The following is a 21,539-nucleotide window of genomic DNA, read 5'->3' as shown; positions in this document are numbered from 1 at the left end:
AACATACCACAACCACCATGAAGTAGGGTGTTGGCAGTGTCATGCTGTGGGAATGCTTCTCTGCAGCAGGCCCTGGAAGGTTTGGGAGGGTACTGTAGAGGGGAAAATAAAAGCAGCAGAAATTCAGGGAAATCCTGGAGATAAGCATGATGCAGTCTACAAAAAAAAACAGCAATTTATGAGAGGATTTGTTTTCCGTCAAGACAACCACACTAAGCATAAAGCCAAAGCTGCAGCAGGAATGGCTACACCTACCTGTGCACACAGTCAAAGTCACCTGTGGCTTCCAAGATACATTTACTCAATACTGATTTGAACATGGTGAATACTTACGTGATTGATTATTTTGTGTTTTATATTTTAGACTGCTTTGCAGAGATCTATTTTTACTTTGACATACAATACAATGCGATTTTTTTTTTGTATAGCCAAAATCACACAAGAAGTGCCGCAATGGGCTTTAACAGGCCCTGACTTTTGACAGCCCCCCAACCTTAACTTTCTAAGAAGACAAGAAAAAACTCCTAAAAAGAAAAAAAGAAAAAACCCTTGGGAAGAAAAAATGGAAGACACATTGGGAAAGGCAGTTCAAAGTGAGACCCCTTTCCAGGTAGGTTGGGCGTTCAGTGTATGTCAAAAAAAGGGGGTAAATACAATACAATACACTGCACAGAACACACGTAATCCTTAATACAATTTAATAGTGCAATAGAAATATTACAAGTGCAGAGCAGAATTCAACAGTAGATGATATCACATAACATGATTTGGATGTGTCCTAGAAACCTCTGCCATTAAGCTGCATCCCCCATTGCCCATTCCACATACAGCTGAGTAAGTGCTGGGCCAGCTAATCCGACAAAAGGACCCATCTACCTGATGATTCCAGCTTGGCAGGTGGGCAGGGCACCAAGTGCCACATTTGAGTACCAAGAAGAGAAACAGAATAGGTAAGGGTTAGTAACAAATTGTTGTTAGTGTTTCTTGCAGGTGTGCCTGATGAAAGATATACATGTGAAACATTATGCTTTTTACCTTCTTTCCTCTGACCATGGAAACAAACCTTTTTTTTTGCTTATATGCATGCAGTATTTATTGCATATACAGTAATTCAGGCATACTAGAAGAAAGTATTTACTGAGAACTGTGCATTTTTAAAAGTGACAACCAGATGAAACTCCTTGTGAAAATACAGTGTTAGGATCTCTTCATAAAGTTCTCCTATCTAGTACAATGAATCTGCATGGTACTTTAATTCCCTTATATTTTGTCTCACAACAAAAATTGAGAAATTTGAAGATGAGAAATATAGAGAATGCAGGATACACCTCAGGTTAAACATTATTCATGGAACCATTTAAAATAACCCACAGTAAAGGAAAGTGGGAAAGACATTTAAATGCTTAGGGAAACAGTAGGAAAAATAAGATGCACTGAGGCACCTCCAGTAATACAAATGCAAACTAGAAAAAAAGCTTCATTTTGCTTGTGCTCATCAGAAAGACCAGCGGTGAGTCCTTTTAAAGGGTGTGGTAGGGGGTGGTGGTAGGCAGGGTTACCAAGGAGCTGAGTGTTTAACTGATGCTTTTATTTTATCTGGGCTAGACTGCTGTAACGCTTTATTATATGCTCTTCCAAAGTCTGCTCTAAGAAAATTGCGGTATGTCCAGAACTCTGGTGGATCTCACACCAAGCCCTGAGAACACTACGCCAACTTTGAGAGAACAACAGTACATTGACCCCCATTTGTTTACGTCTTGCCTGAAGAAGAGGCCTGAGTTGTCCCGAAAGCTTGCATATTGAAATCTTTTTAGTTTGCCAATAACAGGTGTCATTTTGCTTCACTTCTTACTGTATTCACTACAAAATATTCTGTTAACTTACAAAGCTAGATGACAAAGCTTCATGTTATCCCTCCTATCTTTTACAACTTCAGTTACCTGAAGTCAGTCCTCTGCTTGGGTGCACACTGTGAAAAAATGGATTTTTATAGAAAAACGTATGATAATGTTACAGTATTTACTCTCCTTTTTAGCGAAGTCGCATCAATTTTACATATACAAATTTAGTTTTGTTTAGCAATTCAAGTAGTAATACAGAAATAAACTGTTAACAAATAAATATAAAAATGATCATTGTAAAAAAAAAAAACAAACGGTAAAAATCTTCGTATTGCTGCCGTAGATTTTACCATATTTGTACGATTTTTTGTGTTGTGCGCATTCATTGTTTCAACTTCAACCCTGTGGAATGTTTTCCCCTGGAAGATCAGAGAAGTCAAGTCACTACTACGTCTTTAAAAATAGAAATACAACTTACCTGCTATCTAAACCTTTTGTACGGCATCCTTGAGTAGGGAAAGAAGTGCTATAAATACACTGTATTATTATTATTATTATTATTATTATTATTATTATTATTATTATTATTATTATTATTTACCTAGGGGGCACACATCTTGGTGGTTCTCTACTTTCGGAGCTCCGGAGGAAGCAGACAGATGTGTGAGCGCCTTCTCCCCCGACTTCCTTTGCTGTGGCGGCGCAGGCAGCTTTTGGCTTTTGGCGGTAAATGAGCGGGAACGTACTAACTGCAGTGCGCTGCGTGCCCCCGTCTTCCCGCCTCCAACCAGCGCTCATTTTCGCGGCAAGAACCGGGCGACTTTTTTCTTCCTTCCCCAACTGTTGATGTCGACTAACCAGAAAGGGCCCATGAAAGAGTGCGGAGTGGCTTGTAAAGGAGTTCCTTTCTCAGACTCATTCAGCTGAACATGTCAATGAAATTAAATCAAAGGAAATACATACGCGTGCTGTTGTTGACTTTAAAAGCACACAAGAATAGAGAGTTGTAGCTACTCCAGCAAGGGATACAAGCTGCGTACCTTTGCCTTATTTAAAATTAAACAGAAACAGTAATAATTAAAATACGACAAATTATGAAAACTACATTTTTAGCACATTGAGTATGATTAGTTAAACGGAACTTTTGATTAAGACAATCGGCAGTATGTCATACACTGATGTGTTCTGTGGCTGAAAACGCGATTGAACAGCGCAGTCGTCTTCATCGATTATAAAAAGGCCAAACCCATCTGGGTCATTTTTTAAGAGAAACAGTAAAGACAGAGAGGTGAAGATAAAATTATGCCATGTCATGAAGTCATCACATTTTAGGTAAGGATTTTGGATTCCTAATGTCGGTGCTAAATGATGTGATGACAGTCCCAAGTTAACAGTATGAGGTGACCTGTTGTATGTCTATTAGAATATACTAGTAAGAATCTCTCTGTACTCTGCACACTTGTGATAATAAAAAAAAAAAACCTATAAATCTATAATATATACCATATTGCATGTAACACAGCCAAACATTCACATAAAACATTGTCAGTATAAAAGTTTAAGATATAAAGTTCATGAATTTATTTTTTATATCTTCATTACATGGATTTAGTCAAATGATTCCTCAGTTCTCACTTTGATGTCTAGGGGTTGTGACAGATGTAATGGATGGACTGGCATCCCGAAAGGAATGGGGGAGTGGTTCCTAGTCCCTTTTTTCAGCAGTGGAAAATATACAGTACAATGGATGGACACAGGGCCATCTTAATGCATGGGCACACTGGGCAGTTGCCCCAGGTGTCCACGAGCATAGGGGCACCATGCTAATCTATGTATGTTGTGACTTGCTGAGTGGTTATGTAGGTAGTGGCCTCAGTGCACTGCTTTGCCTGGGGGCCTATAATGCTGTTAAAATGGCCCTGAATGGACTGGTGGAGAACGCCTACAAAGAGCAATTCATCCCCCAGTATGATAGGTGGCAGTGCTCCACGGGCATGGTCCTAATTTGGACAAAATGCAGGATTTCATTGGACTCACAGTTCAGGAGGGCAGCCCTTTTGGGTTTACCTTGGTGCCGCTAGAGTGTGCTGCTGGAAGAGGGATCCCTTGTTTTATGCAAGTTTGGGCTGACCAGGAAATGTTCTCTGGTTGCAAAGTTGTGGCACTAGAAGTACTCCTGGATCCAGCATAAAGGGAGCTGTCTAACATCATTCTGTTGGGATTGGCATTGGGAGGAGGTGGTCAAAAGTTGCCTGCAAGGAGCAAAGGAAGTAAAAGAGAGAGAGGTCTGCTGGATCCTGACTTCAGTAACACTCAATTAAATTGAAATCAGGAGATAGTTTTGGCTGGTCTAAGGCTTGTTGTATCTCTGTGACTTATTATTTGAGTGCTATATAGGAGATACTGTACATATGAAGATGATTGAAGACTTCAGAACATCCCATATGAGTGTGGGTGTGAGTATGATCAGGCTCTAGACTGGGCTGATGTCTTGTTCAGTGCTAGTACATTCTGTCCCTCTCGTGACCCTGAACTGGATTAAGCAAGTTTGAGAATTTTCAATAATGTTACGTTATGATTCAGATTCAAGGAGGTCAAAGGTGTTTCAGCAGCAAATACAGAGAAATGCAAATTGGAAAGAATGTGAAGAAGAAACTCTCATGCAAAAAGGCATCTTTGAAAAGGTTCAAGAAAAACAGCCAAAGACTCCTCAGAAACAATGTATTCATTATTTTTATTTACACACTAGAAAAAAAGGCATTTTCAAGAGAGGTAAGGTGTGATCTCAAATAACCACATGAGCATAAGATTTCAAACAGGAATGGACAATTTCAAACAGTGCTGAAATGTCACCTAATCTTTCTCACCCAAAGCAGAGAGCACCAATCACTGGGGTGAACAGAAATGAAAACACACGAGGCAGAAGAAAATGAGAAGACCGCTGACCGCCCCACCCAAGAACCCTTAACTAAACCCAGTAACCAGTATATAAGCCAATGACTGAGTGGGCAATCTCAATACTCCTTTATTAACTTTGTAAGAGGATTCTAGGAAATAATACAACGCCAGACAGAAATGAATATCAGTAGAAGGTGCTCTCTGTAAAATCCATCCTATACCTCTGTTTAACAACATCAGAAGTAAAAATAAATCAATTGGACAAACATCATATGATATGCAGTACAAATAAATTGGTGTAACTTATTGTTCAGCACCTCCTTTCTGAGCACAGGAGGAAACTCCTTAAATATGAGTGTTTGGGCCTAAACTCGGACTACTCTACTACCTCCAATGAGGGCCACAGTGCATGCAAGTTTTTTGTTGAAGCCAAGCTCTTAATCTAAGACAGAGGTGTGTTCCTTATTTAATTTTTGGCTTAAATAAGGTTCCCAACAGTGTTTTTTTTTTTTTCATTTCAATTTTTGACAGTGTTTAGTAAACCTGAGTCCTTTCGAAGCTCTTTAATTCCCAGAAATATATTTTGTTTTTTTAGGCTCGGGGTGCTACCTGAGCCAAAGGGAGAAGGGTCTCATTTTGTGGCTGACAGTGGTTTGGCCTTATAAGAACACTTACCAAAACTTTATGGCTATGCTAAAATGGGCTTTGAGCCTAATGTTATTTAGTCCAAAATACAAAAAAGAACCTAAGGAAATGAGAAAATTGTATTATGTGTTAAAATGTCACGATTGCCTATGATAGATTAACATCCTGCCCAGAGCTGGTTTCTGCATTGTGCCTCCCATGACCCTAAATTGCATTAAGCAGGTTCAGCTTGTTATGCTAAATCGTATAGTCAGTAGGATAGTGGCATAATTAACAGCTCTTTTCTACCTCCAGGTGGACACATAGGGACAACCCACAAATGAGGCAGGAAAACTAATCTTAGTAGTGCTTTTTAGAAAGAGGAGCAGTCAGGGAGGCAGCTCAGCAGCAAGCAGAGCACAGTATTTCATTGAGTTTCTGAACTATCATTTCACTATTAGAGGAAGCCTCTTCCCATCAGGCCTTTACCTCTCACTGTAAAAGACTATTGGCCCTAAAGAGAAGGCACATTTTCATTATTCTTTACACCTGAACTTGTTTAATGTAAATGTCAATCAGTTTTATATAAGAATAGCAGCAAAGAAATACAGGAAATGCACCCATGTGGACAAACCTATCACAGTATTTATCGGCAGCTTATATATATTTTATATTGTTGTCACATTCTGAGCACAGAAAAAGGACAACAAGACATCAGACTAGCGAAGGGTCTAATCAAAACAAAGAATTGTCATCTGATTTAGAGATGCATTACAATTAAAACCTGCAGCCTTTGGCCCACCATGGACTGAATTGAGTAGTCCTGTTGCTAAATTGTCCTGCTGAGATAATGGCCAAAATGGATAAAAAAAATCATTAGAGAATGAACTCTAAGGATAAACTCAAATCATTGTTTTGCAAAGAGACCAACTGAAGATTTGATAATTTGCTAAAAGGAACGTGTGGTCAATTATTACATTAATTGATATGCTATATGAAAAGTAAGCCAATAAATGTATACATTAACATACACCCATGTTTTTATTAACTCAATAAATCGTGACACTGTCTCTGTAATCTTAATGTTTGCTTCCAAAAAAATAGGAGTAAATCCTGGCTTCGTTGGCTAAAGAAAATGCTGTCAGAAATATTCACAGATAGGACACTCCTATGACAACTAAAATAGTGATTATTCATTTTGAAGAAATTTAATATGTTTTATACTGGGTGGTATGGCATGTTTGGGTTATAAAGCCCTATAGAGCAAACACACGTGACTAAGTGGATATACAAAATAAAAAAAAAAAAGTGCTGCTTGGAGAAAGGAGGAGAGCTTAACAAGGGTAAAGAACTCTTAGCAAAAGCAAACCACAGTGATTTACAATTGTGTGTGTTTATGGCACTGCTTGGATATGGACATTTGAAGAATTCATAGGAAACTCATATATTGTATGGGCTGGAGTCTCAAACCATTCGATGTGGTCTTTATAGAGCATCATGAGCCATTGGTCTTAATATTCTGCAAATTGCTATCTGATACATGATCAAATGATGACCCTAAGTAATATGGATGAATGAATGAACACTCTGCAGTGGGCTTTAATTCTTCCCTAGTGGGTCAGAGCCACACAAAAGTTCAAAATCATCCTGAGTAGAGTGTCATGAAATTCCAGTAGCTGCAGGGATTCTACCGAATTCAGAATTATTATGGTGTATTGTTATTAGCTCATTACCCCTTTCTGTATAAATCCTCTGGGTGCATCTACTGAGTATAACAATTTGTGTAACAGTATCCTATTTTTTTGTACTTTACTGTTGAAAACAAATTCCCCATTAGGATAATAAAAGTGACTTTGACCGTAATATTCTGAATTGTATGAGTTATGGATTTAGATCACATATGATATTGATGCATGAACATCTTTATTTTTTATTGAAATATATTTGAAGAAACCAACATTCTATACAATCATGTCAAACTTAACAAACCAAATTTCAATCCCCACATGAGAATTTCTTATAATGGTCTCCCATTTTTCTTTGATTGGATGGACACTGCAATGGTAAGGCCACACTAGTTTTCAATGCAGGCCTTACAAAGTGTCACTTGATATCCAATATGTTAATTATGTGGAAGCTGGTGATGAAAATAAACAAGATGGCTTTTAAGAGGAAACATATCTCAATAATTGTAAAATTAGCTATGAAGTGGTGGGTTTAGAAGCCTCAGAAAGAAGGGCAGGAGACAACACAATGTTTTATGTTATGTTAAACTCAAATATATCTTCACATTATTGGGTACAGGTAGGACTGAAAGTTTTTTTTGAGTTTTTTTCCAGGTCATACATTTGATTTTCCTACTCAAATTAACCCTGTCCAAGCAAAATGGTGACACTAGGATTTTACCAGTTGAACTGCTCGGTCAGGCTTATGTGTAAAGGAAAGCTGCTGTTGATATTCTTGAACACACAACCCGACCAATTTTCTAGTATGATTCCCAGAAACTGAGAAATTTCTGTTTATGTGTGAACAAGCCATATTATTACTAGATCAAGTTCACTAACCAGTACATAAGATGAAATGATTATCGATTGTAAGATTGTGAAGGGATAACATACTGTATTCATTTTTTTAACAAACTAAGTTTTGAAAAATGTGTCAGCATTGGACTCAAAGTGGAAGCAACCCCTGGACAGGATGTGATTGCCTCACAAGCCACGATCACTCAAACTGGGTCAATTTAGAGTTGCCAGTTGACCTAACCTCCACATATTGGGGGAAATAATGAAGGAAGCAACACCGTGTGAGTAAATTTAAAATGGCTGTGAATTCCATAGTGAGATTATGTGTTCTCCCAGTTAGTATTAAGAAAATTCTTCAAATGCGACTGGATATTGAGAACAAAGAAATTACCAAGTCGTTATTTACAGCGTGAACAAGGAAATCTTACGAAATGCCTCTGATTGTAAACTTAGTAATACCTCAGATGGAATATATGAAGGTGACTGGCTTGCTGACCGTGACGTTTATTCTCAAAGCGTTATAGCAGATGGTGACAAAGAGCAAACGTAATTATTACGACTTTATGCTGTTGTGTCTGGCCTAGCTGCCAAAGAGCTCTTCATGCATAAAAGAGACAATTTAGGTGTGGAAAAAAGTAAGGATCATTAAATCTTTTAGACAAAACTATGCAAAACATTCTATCCATAGATTCAGGTTTGTGACCTTTAAGTCACTGACCATCCTATGTCAAACTGTTCAAATTCCTTTAAAAAACATATTTTTCACGGATGACCAATATTTTCCAAATACTGTGTTTTAATCAGATGCCCCACAGTCTACCAATGAAAAGGAATTATTTACCCAAGTACAATATGAGATGCCTATAAGACAGGTGCAAGGAGAAGGCATATAAGACATTAAAATGACCCTAGAACACTAGGTTTTACTTGATGTTTTCCTGTAAACTAGAGCCACATAAAATTGGTCAACAATTAATGCTAAAAAATCAACTCAGATAAGACCTGAGTTAAAGGAAACTGCTTCAGTTTCAAAAGGTAAAGCCCAAAGTCTCCAAGGTTTTGTTAAAAAACACCATTTCACATTTTGCCCACTGAACTGTAACACACTCAGACATTTCCAGTGCCACTTACAGGATGTTTTATAAAGCTTGATGCAATAATAATAAAATAAAATAAAATAAAATAAAAAGCACTTGCAATAAAAGTCCAGAGATGGCATCTTGTTTTTGCAGTAAGTGAATAATCTGAACAATGGCGGTCGACCACAACAAAGCCACTTTGTAAAGCATAACTTAAATAACTTTAAACATCACAACCGTTGTAATATTAAATGAGAGCTCTAGGTAAATGCTTATAAAATACAATATAAAGGGAAATTCTCTGTTAGTGAAAAGAAACAAAACAGGTTTTAAGAAGTAGAAAATATCTGCTGGAAAAAGTGCAATTTGGAAAAGAGAAAAATAACTCTTTTGGTTGCTCTCTACAGTTTTTCAGTGTCTGTGCAGGAAATCACTAAAAAAAGGAGGAAGGGGAGGGAGACTTCCTCGCTTCATCCTTCCCACAAGGGGCACTCTAATGTGGCACAAACCGAGGGCAAAAGTCTTGCACGGTCAATAAGAAGTTTCAGTTTTGGAGCCTATGGGGTGAAAGTACATATCATCGCTTTTGTTACCCCAACAGACCACCAGAGAGAAGACCCCAATGAGTATGACGAAGTTCATTGTTTCACTAATCTGTTTTAGTAGATCCTGCAAGGCCTGTAGCTGGCAGCTTGGTCTGTGCAAGTGTCAGCAGTAAGAACTCCAGGGTCCTTGGTGCTTGAAGCTCATTTGTGGTGAAGCTGTTGTCTTTCCCAAGTGGTCTACTCAGAGGTTCTCCCCAGGCTGATACTGAGGTTCAGTAGCGGTGAAGTAGTCCTCTAAGAAAGACTGCAGATACTCAAAGGTGTGACGCTCCTCGGGGTCCTTCTTCCAACACTGTAACATGAGTTCGTGCAGTGAAGCTGGGCAGCCTACAGGGGCCGGCATGCGGTAGCCCCTCTCCACTTGTTCCAAGACTTCTCGATTGTTCATTCCTGCCATGAAGGGAAACATCAAGAAGATGAATTAATGCCATCTGTACTACTCTGGCAGTCTATTTGATTTATGTGTCTAAAAGAAAATTATTGATTTATGATATTTTAAATCATGCCCTTAGACACATTCAGTTTTCATTTTACAGCTGCTAGTCAGGTCTGTAGCCACTGAGAATGAAGACAAAGTGTACTCAGGCACTGAAGAGCCATGGAAGTGTACAGCTTTGCTGGTAGACATACCCCTTTTGACTATATCCATAATTACTATAAGCTACAGCCCCATTTGTCTATGATTTCATTTGCAATTGGCAATAGCCCAATGTCTTTTGGTAGTTGTGAAAGAGAAAGGGTGCTGTCTCCACTCACTGCAGAATATTGTCAAACGAAGCTAAGGTAATAAACAGAAGACTTTTATTATAAGTAAAATACCAGGATGGAATTAAGAAAAGGTCTAAAGGGTAAAATAATCATAAGTACCCAATCACTCTCTGGGCTATCCTAGAACAGCTAAAATATTCCTTAATGGGCTGGCATGTACATTTGTCCACACTCTGAAACCGTACCTCGAGCACCACATGAGCCTCTTTACTGCTATTTCCTCTGTTTGTCCCTAATTCTAACTGTTCTTCTTTCTGTGCTTACCAACAACTCTTATTCTGATTCTACAATCAACAACCTCTTGGGCTGGGTGTGACATTAAACTACTTTTTGAGGTGACCTTTAAGGTTAGGGACATCCCTATATATGCATCAGGGATACCAAGCTAGATATCTTTTTATTAACTCCATGCACCCTTTGGACCTCTTATTTTGCCATATGCAATAAGTTCTAGAATTCTATAACATTAACCATGTTACTTGTGGCAGCACAGTACCATATGCTTCTTAGCAGGGCTGTATAGCTTTGTTGGTCACACCTTGGACATTTCCTTCTTAACATCTCTCTTTCTCTCATTCTGTCACTTTCTTTAAAATGCCAATGCTCCTGGCAAAAGCCCTCCCAGGATATCCCACAAACATATAAGATCTACTGTCCACCGCAGACACGTACTGTCAGGATTTGCCCTGCCGGCAGTTTTGTACTGATGAGGCCCCTCGATTTATCTGTCACTGCCAAGAACGATACTTCCTTGACCTTGAACTGCTATGGAGAGTCTCCAGCTGTCTTAGCCCTTTGTGCAATGAATCTCCAATGCTTTATTCCTCTATCCATCATTGACAACTCACATGCCTCATTTGCACCAGTGTTCTTAGAATACAGGCTAATATGATTCATGTGGAAGCCAAAGAATCACAGTTAACTATTTCATTAAATCTTTTAATCCAGTTCTTGTACTTGAGGTTAAGTAGTCACATTCTTAGCCAGTGTTTTTGAAAAAGTTCTGAGGATGAAGCTCTCTCCCCTCTCCAGTCCCAGGAACAGCCTGAGAGAATGAGTTCCTTCTTAAAGAGGATGGTTAGTGAACAGTAATATCACATTGCTGTCTTTCCACAATGCCATCAAAAAACTGCTTAAAATCAGGAATGGCAAACCTACAGTCAGCAGAATTGCACGGTCAGCACTCAGCTCACACAGCCATCTGTCGTGGGCACCTATAACAGCAGCTATAATTAAATGAATGACAATTTCACATCACTGTAAGAGCCATTACCTGGATATGGCACTCTGCCTTTAGTGACAAGTTCCGTCATGAGGATCCCGAAGGACCACACATCCGACTTGATTGTGAATTTGCCGTAGAGTGCTGCCTCTGGTGCAGTCCACTTGATAGGAAACTTGGCACCTAAAATTTAAAAGGATAAAATGAAAAATATTGAATGAGAAAAATCTGAACTTAGTTTCTGGCTTGTGTTCTCTATCTAATTCTTTGGATAAAACTCAAGCTAAAGTAATTCATTTAAAAATATTTCAGGATTTGATTAATTTAAGTACACAATCACATGTATTAATAATGTTCTTCTACTATTCAGAACAGGGCTTTAAAGGCATCATTTTCATATAATAATTATGTCATAATTGTTAATTCACAGATCAGGGTCTGAAATTAGTGAGTGTGCTACTTTTGAGCTCCCTTTGCACTCTGTATATAGTTGCTTTGTCTTACATGCAAAGCTTATGGAAGTAACTAATTAATTATTGAGCAATATTCTGGTACATAATGTTCACCGTAATACAAATCAACAGCCAAATTCTTTTGCAGCTGATGAGACATCCTGTAGGCACAATACTCAAAGTTCCAACTTTGCACCCTTGCCTAGATAGGTGAAAATCTTTTAAATATGGATACTTCCTAACATTTTTGCAAATACTAGTTGTGTTCCATGTTCTTACTGAAGATCTGACTTCCACCCTATTTATTCTGTCTCTAAATTTAAACACTTACTGTATATCATGTCACTTTTACTTCGATTGAAAAAAGTCACTCCTTCAATCTTTCCTGAGAGCTTGCATCCTTGAGACTTAACAGTAGTTTTTGTTGCTCATCTTGGCACTTTCTTTATTGTAATATGGAGGCCAAACTACACAAATAATTCACCTAACTACATTATACAGCGCAAACATAACCTGTCTTAATTTATACATTTGCAATTATTTTTGCAGTTTTGCATTCTGGTTGACAGCATGGAAACTCCAAATTAATTTTATTTATTTTTCAATTTATTACAGAACAACATTCTGGAAGATGGCTGCTTCCTCTGTACAGCTCTTGTGCTAAATGTAGTGTCCATGCTGCCCCAATATGGCATGTGTAAGCAGCTTTACACACATTCTAGAGGCTGATCTTTGCTATCTTTGAATATGGGTTGGTTGTTGTTAATAATTATACAATAGCAAGTAATAGGTATCACTTTATTATTATTATTATTATTATTATTATTATTATTATTATTATTATTATTATAACATAACATTATAATATCCCAAGCTCACTTAGTTCATTTTAGGGTTATGGGAGGCTTCAGCCTATCCTGTGCACAAGACAGGTAGCAGCACTGAATAAAGCACAAGTTCATTGCAGGATTATGATGATGATGATGATGATTGTTATTTTACTAGAAATGAGTGCGTATCAACCTCTCACAATTTCTGCCAGCTCTGAGAATAAATGTTTTGTAAGTACTTATTATTACTACTGCCACTAAACAACAACAACAACAACAATAATAATAATAATAATGTACCGTAACACAACATTTTCAAATCCTCTTAATTCTGTTCAGAATCACTTGGGGAATGCAGTCAGTTTTAGGCAGCAGCAGATGAAAGGCATGAACAAACCCTGGATGAGGTGCCAGCCCAGTATAGTGCCATTGCATGCACAGAAACACACACTGAGGGCCAGCTTAGAATCACCAAATAACGTAGCACAGTCTTTAAGGTCTAGGAAGAAAACCTATGCAAGCATGAAGGGAGAATGGGAACATCTAAAAGAAAGAAACTTGGTGTGGGATTCAAATTTGGGACCTCAGGAGGGAGCAGGGCTAACCAGACACTACAGTGGTGCCACAACATACTTAACGATGAGGATGATGATTATTATTAGGTTAGTATGACCTAAACTCATCAGTTTTACTGAAGACATTTTGTTGTTATCTGCTGCTTTTAAATTGTAGTTATGGCCACAGTCTACTTATAAAATAAACAAAAGATTGGTGTTTTTGTTTTGCACATGTCCTTCATTAGAAGGTAGCACTTTTTAAAGCACTCCTCCGACATGATCTGCACCAGAACCAAAGCTTTTAATGGGCTTGTCACGTACGGTGGCATGACTCACCCTTTATAAGTGGGTAATTGCTCTAAGGGAACTGCAGATGAGGAGTTGACAGGGGCAAACAGTGGCATTTCTAAAAAAGAACAATCTTCTGCCTTATAGTATCTATCTTATCTATCATAATTGGGTTTGACCAGCACTAATCCTTCTTAAAATTTATGAAGATAAGTCAAGTGTGAGGAGTTTATATACACAGACGACAACACATAGACACTACCACACATTTTTTCATGTTTTCCTTAGAGCTAATTTTCTAAAATCACTGATCTTTATATATATATATATATATATATATATATATATATATATCATTACATTTTTTTTATTCACCTGGCACCTTTATCTAAGGTAACATATAACATTTGAGAAACAGTTGGTTACATTTCTTTATTTTCTCCAATTGGATCACAGGCAGCTCATGTTCACACAGTGTCAGCAGCGGGATTTTGACCCACAATCTCAGGGTTTGACGTCCAAAGCCTTAACCATTACACCACACTACCAAGTGAAAGGGAATGACCAGGCAAAGTAACATAAAAAGAAGAAAGGAGTTGAAGCCTAATATCAGTCCTACTCTTTAACTGTTCACAATCAAAACCCAAGAATTACAGTCAGGTATTTAAAAGCAGAAGTTAGAACCAGGAAATATAAAGAGCAAAAACCAACACATGTACAAAGATTATTTTCTTAGAATATCCGCAAACTCATATATTGACACATCAGACGTGTTGACTTTTATAGTAGCGGAATGATGACATCAGCCACATAACTTCCAGGACTGTGTTCCAAGAGAATCATTCAAGCATTATAAAGATGGCAACACAAAATAGTGGCACTGCGGGAAAACCAAAATATAGGCAAAAACTGCAAAACATTTTCAAATGACTGAAAGAATTGTATGTAATGAAAATAAAAGCAAAATTAAGTTTAGAACTTCAAAAAACACAATGTGAAATAACCATTCAGAAAAAAAAATACTTAAATGTTTCAAAAATCGCCAACATACACAATCATAACAACATTCTCGTGATCTGACTTCATTAATATAGCAAAATGAGAGTGGGAACAAGATCAGCTAACAAATGTATGTGCATGAGTGGACCCTGTAATGGATTAGCATCCCATACATCAGTGGTTCTCAACCTGTGGGGCAGGCCCCCCTAGGGGGGCACGAAGTAACGTAAAGGGAGGCGCGAAGATGTGAAAAAAAGATAACAAGAATCAAAAATATGAAAAAAACATCTGTTGAAACCAAAACAAATTAACTTAAACTACATTCTGATACTAGAACAATAAATATAGAGTTAGGTAAATGTCAATAAAAGTTAAGTGGGTATAATAAAATATGCATCTACATTTGAAAAAAATGTTAGGGGGGGGCGTGATTAAAACTGTTATGAAAACTCAGGTCGCAAATACTTAAAGGTTGAGAAACGCTGCCATACAATAGTTCCTGCTTTGCACTGAATGCTGCAAGGATACGTTTTGCCTGCCTGTGACACTACTATGATTCAAGAAGGGTAATATACAGTATGTTGTGCTATAATAAGATATCGGGCATCATAATGGTGCAGTGGTTGGTGATGATGCTTTCAACTTCTAGGAAATTATTTTTCATATCTTTTTTCCTTTGTATTGGTTTTCTATTGGTACTTCAATTTTCCCCACCCTACTGTACATCTCACAAACATGCAAGTATGATAAACTGGTGACTCTATGGTAGCTTGATATGAGTTGAATTCATGTACCTGATGATAGGCCAACAGTCTCTCTGGGTTTGCTGTTAGCCTTGTGCTTGATGCTGTCATAATTAGCTCTGGCTATCTGTTATAGGGATTCAGGGAGAGAACCAACCCTGGAGAGAGTGCCAGTCGGGTACAGGGCACACTCATAAATCAACATTCACACCGGGTTCAACTTAAGAGAGCTGATACGTCCGTAACATGCGGGAGAGAAACTGTAGTACCCGGAGATGAGAAATGAAAGAAGACTGGCACTTAAACCCACATCTCTGAAACTATGAGACAATATAATATAATATAATATAATATAATATAATATAATATAATATAATATAATATAATATATAATTCACTAAGGCAAGACAACCATGGAAAGCACACCGGAAGGGGCGTGGATTCACTGAGCCGCCGACAAGCAAGACACCACTGTTTTACACGCTACATACAGCAATTCGCATCCGCGACAAACATGCGTCTTCTTCACTCACAGACAATTATATGTTGCTCTCTCCAGAGTTCCATCTTTTCATTCACTTTCTGTTGTAGCCTCAAACCCTCCCTTTTTAGACAACTGTGTCTTTCCAGAAGTATTCAACCATCAATAAATAATTATGCAGCGTTTGTTATGCCGCGGCGCGCCTGAGTGCAGTGCACTCGCATCCCTCCGTCTGGCAGGACAAGGCACGATGGTGGTCCGACAGTTTTCAGTCACGGACGGTTGTGTGTTGGTTCGTTCCGTGCATTGTTACAATGTTGCTTTTGTTGCTGATTTATTACATTACTGATTTTTCAAATGTTAATTTTCTCCCTGTGCTTAAGAATAATTAATAATCGGCCTGATTATGTGGCGTATGGTATGCTGCGGGTTGGCTAGTATTATATAATATAATATAATACAGAATGATGGCTGGGAGTCTGATGTCAAGTTCTGATACTGTATGGCAGCACATGCTTTGGTGCCAGTTCCACCATTTTTGTTTGCATTGCTGCGTGACGATGATCTGTCCTCTGTGTTTTCAAGTGACTCAGTACAACCATAAAGGTAGATGCTATTATACCACAAATCAGTTACAGCCAAAGCTGAAAAAAACTAAAGAAAGACATTAGTATAAATAGGATATTGTGATTGTTACTTGTTTTCTCAATTTTGTGATGCTCCCTAACCTTAGTTGATGCTTTATGATAGGGTGACACACAGAGTCATTCCCTGTTGTTCATGTTCCAGACTGGAGATTACAGCAAATTATGCGAAATACTAAGCAGGACAGCAGCACTGGATCAAAAAATCTGATCATTCACCTTGTCGTGCCGTGTATTCATTATCTTCAATCAGCCGAGCCAATCCAAAGTCTGCAATTTTGCACACTAGATTGTCACCCACTAAGATGTTGGCAGCCCGTAGATCTCTGTGAATGTAGTTCATCCTTTCAATGTAGGCCATCCCTGCTGCAATCTGAAAAGAACACAAAGACACAGGCAGCAAAGAGTGAAATTAAGCTGAAAGTAGAGCTTGGAAGGAACAGCAGAGGTCACTGTCGTGCAGCTCCTGACAGTTTGAGTGCACATCTCTGCATGCGACAAATCATTTACCTGAGCGGCCATGTCCACTAGCTGAGGTAATTTAAGATACCGTCCATCTCCATCCTTCAGGAAATCCAACAAGCTTCCTGATTTTAAAAAAAGTACATTAGTAGTTTCCTGGAGTTGTATAATATCTGAGCAAAGCTAATTGTGGCCTCACACTGAATGCAGAGAATTAGAGAGATGGGCAGGATCTCATTGTCAAAGCACATGATATGCTGTAAGGCAGTGTGGTCTGTTTCCCTTAATAATCTAAACCTCTTGTACAATAACAAGATAAATCGTGGAAAGACTGTAACCCATAGTCTAAGCAGTCTAAACTGGGAGGCAGAAAAGCCCCAGATCTACTTCAGTGGACCACTTGTCTAAAAATGTGTAAAGAAACATAAAGTGGCCAGCAGAGTCTAAAATGGGAGGCAATAGAGCCTATTAGCTATAGAAAGTCTCGATATAAGTGGTGTGGCATTGTGCCCCAGTACAGTCTATAGTCTAGAAGTTCATAAGACAGTGTAGTGTCACCTCTAGTCCAGTTACAGATTAAGCAGGGAGAAGAGCCTGGTGGCCATTCTTCCAAAGTCTAAGCTGAGAGGTAGAGTGCTTGTGTCTAAATTGGGAGACTGTGTGAACTTTTATCCATGTGCAAGATATTCTTGGTGGCAGAGGAGCATCCAGCCTAGCCCAGTCATGTGTCTGCGGTAGGCAGTACCGAGTTATAGTAGCAATGAATAAATCAACATCCCTGTTATGGGCTTTCGTGTCATGACTCACAGGATATGTGCCAGGCTGGAGCCTCAGCACAGAACCAGTTGTTGTCAGTACCTTGGCTCATAAATTCGGTGACAATATAGATGGGCTCCTCTGAGACAACAGCATACAGCTGCACCAGCTTGTCATGTCGCAGCCTCTTCATGATCTGGGCCTCCTCCAGAAAGGCCTCAGGTGACATAGTGCCTGGCTTCAGCGTCTTCACCGCTACTTTTGTGGTGCCGTTCCACATGCCTGAACAGAAATGACAGGGCCCCCAGAAGGAGTCGTGAGTGTCTTACTCAGCAGGCGCATGCAGAGAATAACAAACAGGGCTGACGGCGGTCAGGATGGAAATGAGAATAATGGAACACAATTAGTTTTTGGGAATTACTCATTAAGTACACTTTAACAACTCTGAGACAAAAATGACATGGGGAATGTTTGGGAGAGATTGACTGCAAGAGGGCTGTAGTGCTTAATTGTCATAGTGGGCAAAGCTAGGACTGCAGGAGAAAACAAAAAAAAAATAGATGGTGAATGAGAGACAGAGAAAAAAAGACCAAATATTGCTTGCTCTCAAAATGGGGGGGCTGTGTGGTCCATGGTACAAGATGGATGGAAAGTCCTCAAGTGACACTAAAGTGATACTGAGCAAGTGGTTAGGATTGGTGTTCTTTATTCATGTTTTACAAGTACCTCTGAGCCTATTTTGCTGTTCTTTATTTGCAATCATAATTCATTTCTGACATTGAATGTGTTTACATGCACTTTAATAATCAAAGAAACATGGTTTCAAAAATGCCATTTTTACTTTTATTCTGGTTAGAGAAATCGAGATATTGGTCTCAGATAAACCGGGTTAACACATGTAGAGTTCTCTGCAAGTAATCCAGTCAAGTGGCCATGTACACCCTTACCATAGTTGCAATTAAGGATTTTGTATCCTGTGCATGTTTGTTACACTATTTGAGCCCGAGTATGTCTTTGCATTACACATGCATCCAGCAGCCATGTGTAGAAAGCGGTGGAAGAGACCACAAAGATAAATTTCCTAAGGCAAATGCTCAGACAACTGCATTATTTCTTCTCCTGGTTGAAACTGCTAAATTTATGCTGATGACCTCAACATACAGTGCTAAGCTCAGCAGCACAATCTCGGGAGACACAGGCAGCCGTCAGTGATGTTTAATCTTACTTTTAGCACATTTTAATGCCATTGGAACATTTTGCCAAAGGAGAACTACGTAAGTGAACTCACACATGTAAACGGGATTTTTTTGAAGAAAACATGGTTTGTGCCTTAACCGGATTACTCACCTTAACCTGGTTTTGTGTGTGTACTTGTAAACAAGAAAACAATGAGTGTGTTTTCGTTCTATAATATTGTTTTAAAAGAGTTCCGGATTTGCCATGTTGATTTTTACATCTCCTTGCTGGGATGCACTCCTGGTTGCTGAGGGACGTGGCCTTGGAGGTTGTGGCACCTGACAAGTTAAGAGGTTGCAACTGGCAACCTTTTCTTATTTTTTGTAAGCGTGTGTTTAGGTACTTTAGATTTCCTAGTTCATGACTTTTGTTTTTGTTTTCCTTACCATGATTCTTTGATTAGCGTTTTGATGGTGATGAACGATTGCACAGATAACTAATTTCAACTTTGGCTTTGATTTCCTCTCCTCGTAATTCTCTCTTCTCAGACAGCCTTTCCTTGCATGAGGCTTATCACAAGTGACTTGACCTGCCACTAAATTGTGCCATCCTGGCCATAAACACGGTGCATGTGTTTGGAGATAATGTGTATGTAAACATGGCACCATATACAGAAAAGAGCAATAATATAAAATAAATGGGTTGTAACTGATCAATACATTAAAACAGTGAAAAAGGAACTAAAATTAATAATGTGATTGAATGCTTAAGTAAGCAGTTAATTGATGAAGTAATTAATAACCTAATTAATTCAATGAGAAATACATTAGCTGATTGATTTCTGACTGGTCCACTAGTTAATCAATTATCTAATACATTAATTAATATTTTAATAAGGACCCTCTCCCTAAAACCATGAACTAAATAAGAGATTTAAAATGGGCAGCTGGAATTAACACGAGTCAATTATTTAGCAAATTAATAATTGATTGATACACTGGACCATCAGTTATTTAACTTGCTAAAAATGATTTCATTAATTAACTGAATAGCTCATTTACTGGTTATGTAATCCAAAGACATGCAGGTTAGGTGGATTGGTGATTCTAAATTGGCCCTAGTGTGTGCTTGGTGTGTGGGTGTGTTTGTGTGTGTCCTGCGGTGGGTTGGCACCCTGCCCAGGATTGGTTCCTGCCTTGTGCCCTGTGTTGGCTGGGATTGGCTCCAGCAGACCCCCGTGACCCTATTCGGATTCAGCGGGTCAGACAATGGATGGATGGATGGTAATTCACTTAATATTTGCTACAGTAATAAACTGGGTGGCATGGTGGTGCGCCTGCTAGGGTTGCTGCCTCACAGAATCAGCATCCTTCGTTCAATGATATCTGTGTGATCTTCCTCTCTATTTCCAAAGATGTGCATACAGTATGTGGCTAATAGGTGAATCCAAGCTGTGTCCGTGTGGGTGCTGAGGTGGGCCCTGCGATGGACTGGTGTCCAGACCAGTGTCAATTCCTGCCTAGTGCCAGATGTTGGTGCTCTAACCTCCTGCGCCTCTGAACTTGGTTTAAAATGATTATATTGCATTGATACACTGGCTAATCACTACCAAATTAATTAGTTTGTTTATTAATTAACTCATCTATTCCTTCATTTTCAGAAACTATTTTATTATAGATTTATAGATTTCCATTTTAGATTTTCCATTTTAGAGTCAAGGGTAGCAGAAACCTATCAAGTAAAATCAGGACCTAGACCGGGACTGGCAGGCAGGCAGGCCTCTGTGCTCGGCAACTAATTAACTGATTTAACAGAATGAGAAATTTATAATTATGTTATCTGGTGGATTAATCTATCTTGAGCTACTGTTGCATCCCTGAATTGGATTATCCTTGTTTGATAACAGATGAATAGATTATGGCATTAATTGATTGACTAATGGACTGGCTAATTACCAAGTTAATAACTGCAATTTATAGACTGAGTAATGTAATTGAGTGTCTACTAATTAACATATTTATGAACTGATTGATTAATTAGCCATATCAACTAATCCTCTTGACTGGGGTCCAGCCAGGATGTCCAAGGAGGTCTTGATTGCCATTGATTGTCCACCTCCATTTTCATCAACCACCCACGAGCTGTCCCCATGTGTCCGAGATCTGAAGTTGCTCCCAGATCTTGTCATGCATGTCACCACTCCATATTTTTACTCTGTTTATTCATGTGCAGTCTCAATGTGCTACAGTGTTTCTAAATTTATTTTGTGCTGCTGTGCTTCATGTTGGACACGATGTTGTAACATGTAATGAGGAATGAGCTGTCTGAATATGGCTTAAAAACAGATGAATGGTGTTATTTAAGGGGATACCATGCATGAAATGGGTGAACAAATGAATAAATCAATGAATGAATGGGTGGTAAACAAAATGGGAACCAAGTCTTGCCCATAATAATTCTGGTGCTAGCTGGTGACAATTGACTGTCACACCAGTCTCACACTTTATCACACCAAGTGTCAGTCTGAACAGGTCCCCATAAGCCTGGAAGAGAAACTCCCTCAGTACCAGGGCTGACACCACTACGGTAACT

The 21,539-nt window shown here is 38.7% G+C and overlaps 1 protein-coding gene across 5 annotated transcripts in view; it reads right to left on the bottom strand.

Moving 5' to 3' along the window:
- Positions 1-4,556: 4,556 nt before the first annotated feature.
- yrk (Yes-related kinase) overlaps positions 4,557-21,539 on the bottom strand; it is a 169,639-nt gene continuing 152,656 nt past the window's right edge. For all 5 annotated transcript variants that reach the window (XM_039739758.1, XM_039739756.1, XM_039739760.1 and 2 more), the window contains 5 exons: positions 17,874-18,053; positions 17,064-17,140; positions 16,773-16,926; positions 11,611-11,742; positions 4,557-9,959 (listed from right to left, as the gene is read on the bottom strand). In XM_039739758.1, the coding sequence (XP_039595692.1) occupies positions 9,751-9,959; positions 11,611-11,742; positions 16,773-16,926; positions 17,064-17,140; positions 17,874-18,053 (752 nt within the window). In that variant the 3' untranslated portion in view covers positions 4,557-9,750. The remainder of the gene's footprint in view (positions 9,960-11,610; positions 11,743-16,772; positions 16,927-17,063; positions 17,141-17,873; positions 18,054-21,539) is intronic.

The sequence above is a fragment of the Polypterus senegalus genome, chromosome 17 (assembly GCF_016835505.1).
Source record: "Polypterus senegalus isolate Bchr_013 chromosome 17, ASM1683550v1, whole genome shotgun sequence".
In the NCBI taxonomy this organism is placed as follows: Eukaryota; Metazoa; Chordata; class Cladistia; order Polypteriformes; family Polypteridae; genus Polypterus; species Polypterus senegalus.
The sequence above is the reverse complement of the archived record's forward strand: the minus strand, read 5'-3'. Positions and strand labels throughout refer to the sequence as shown.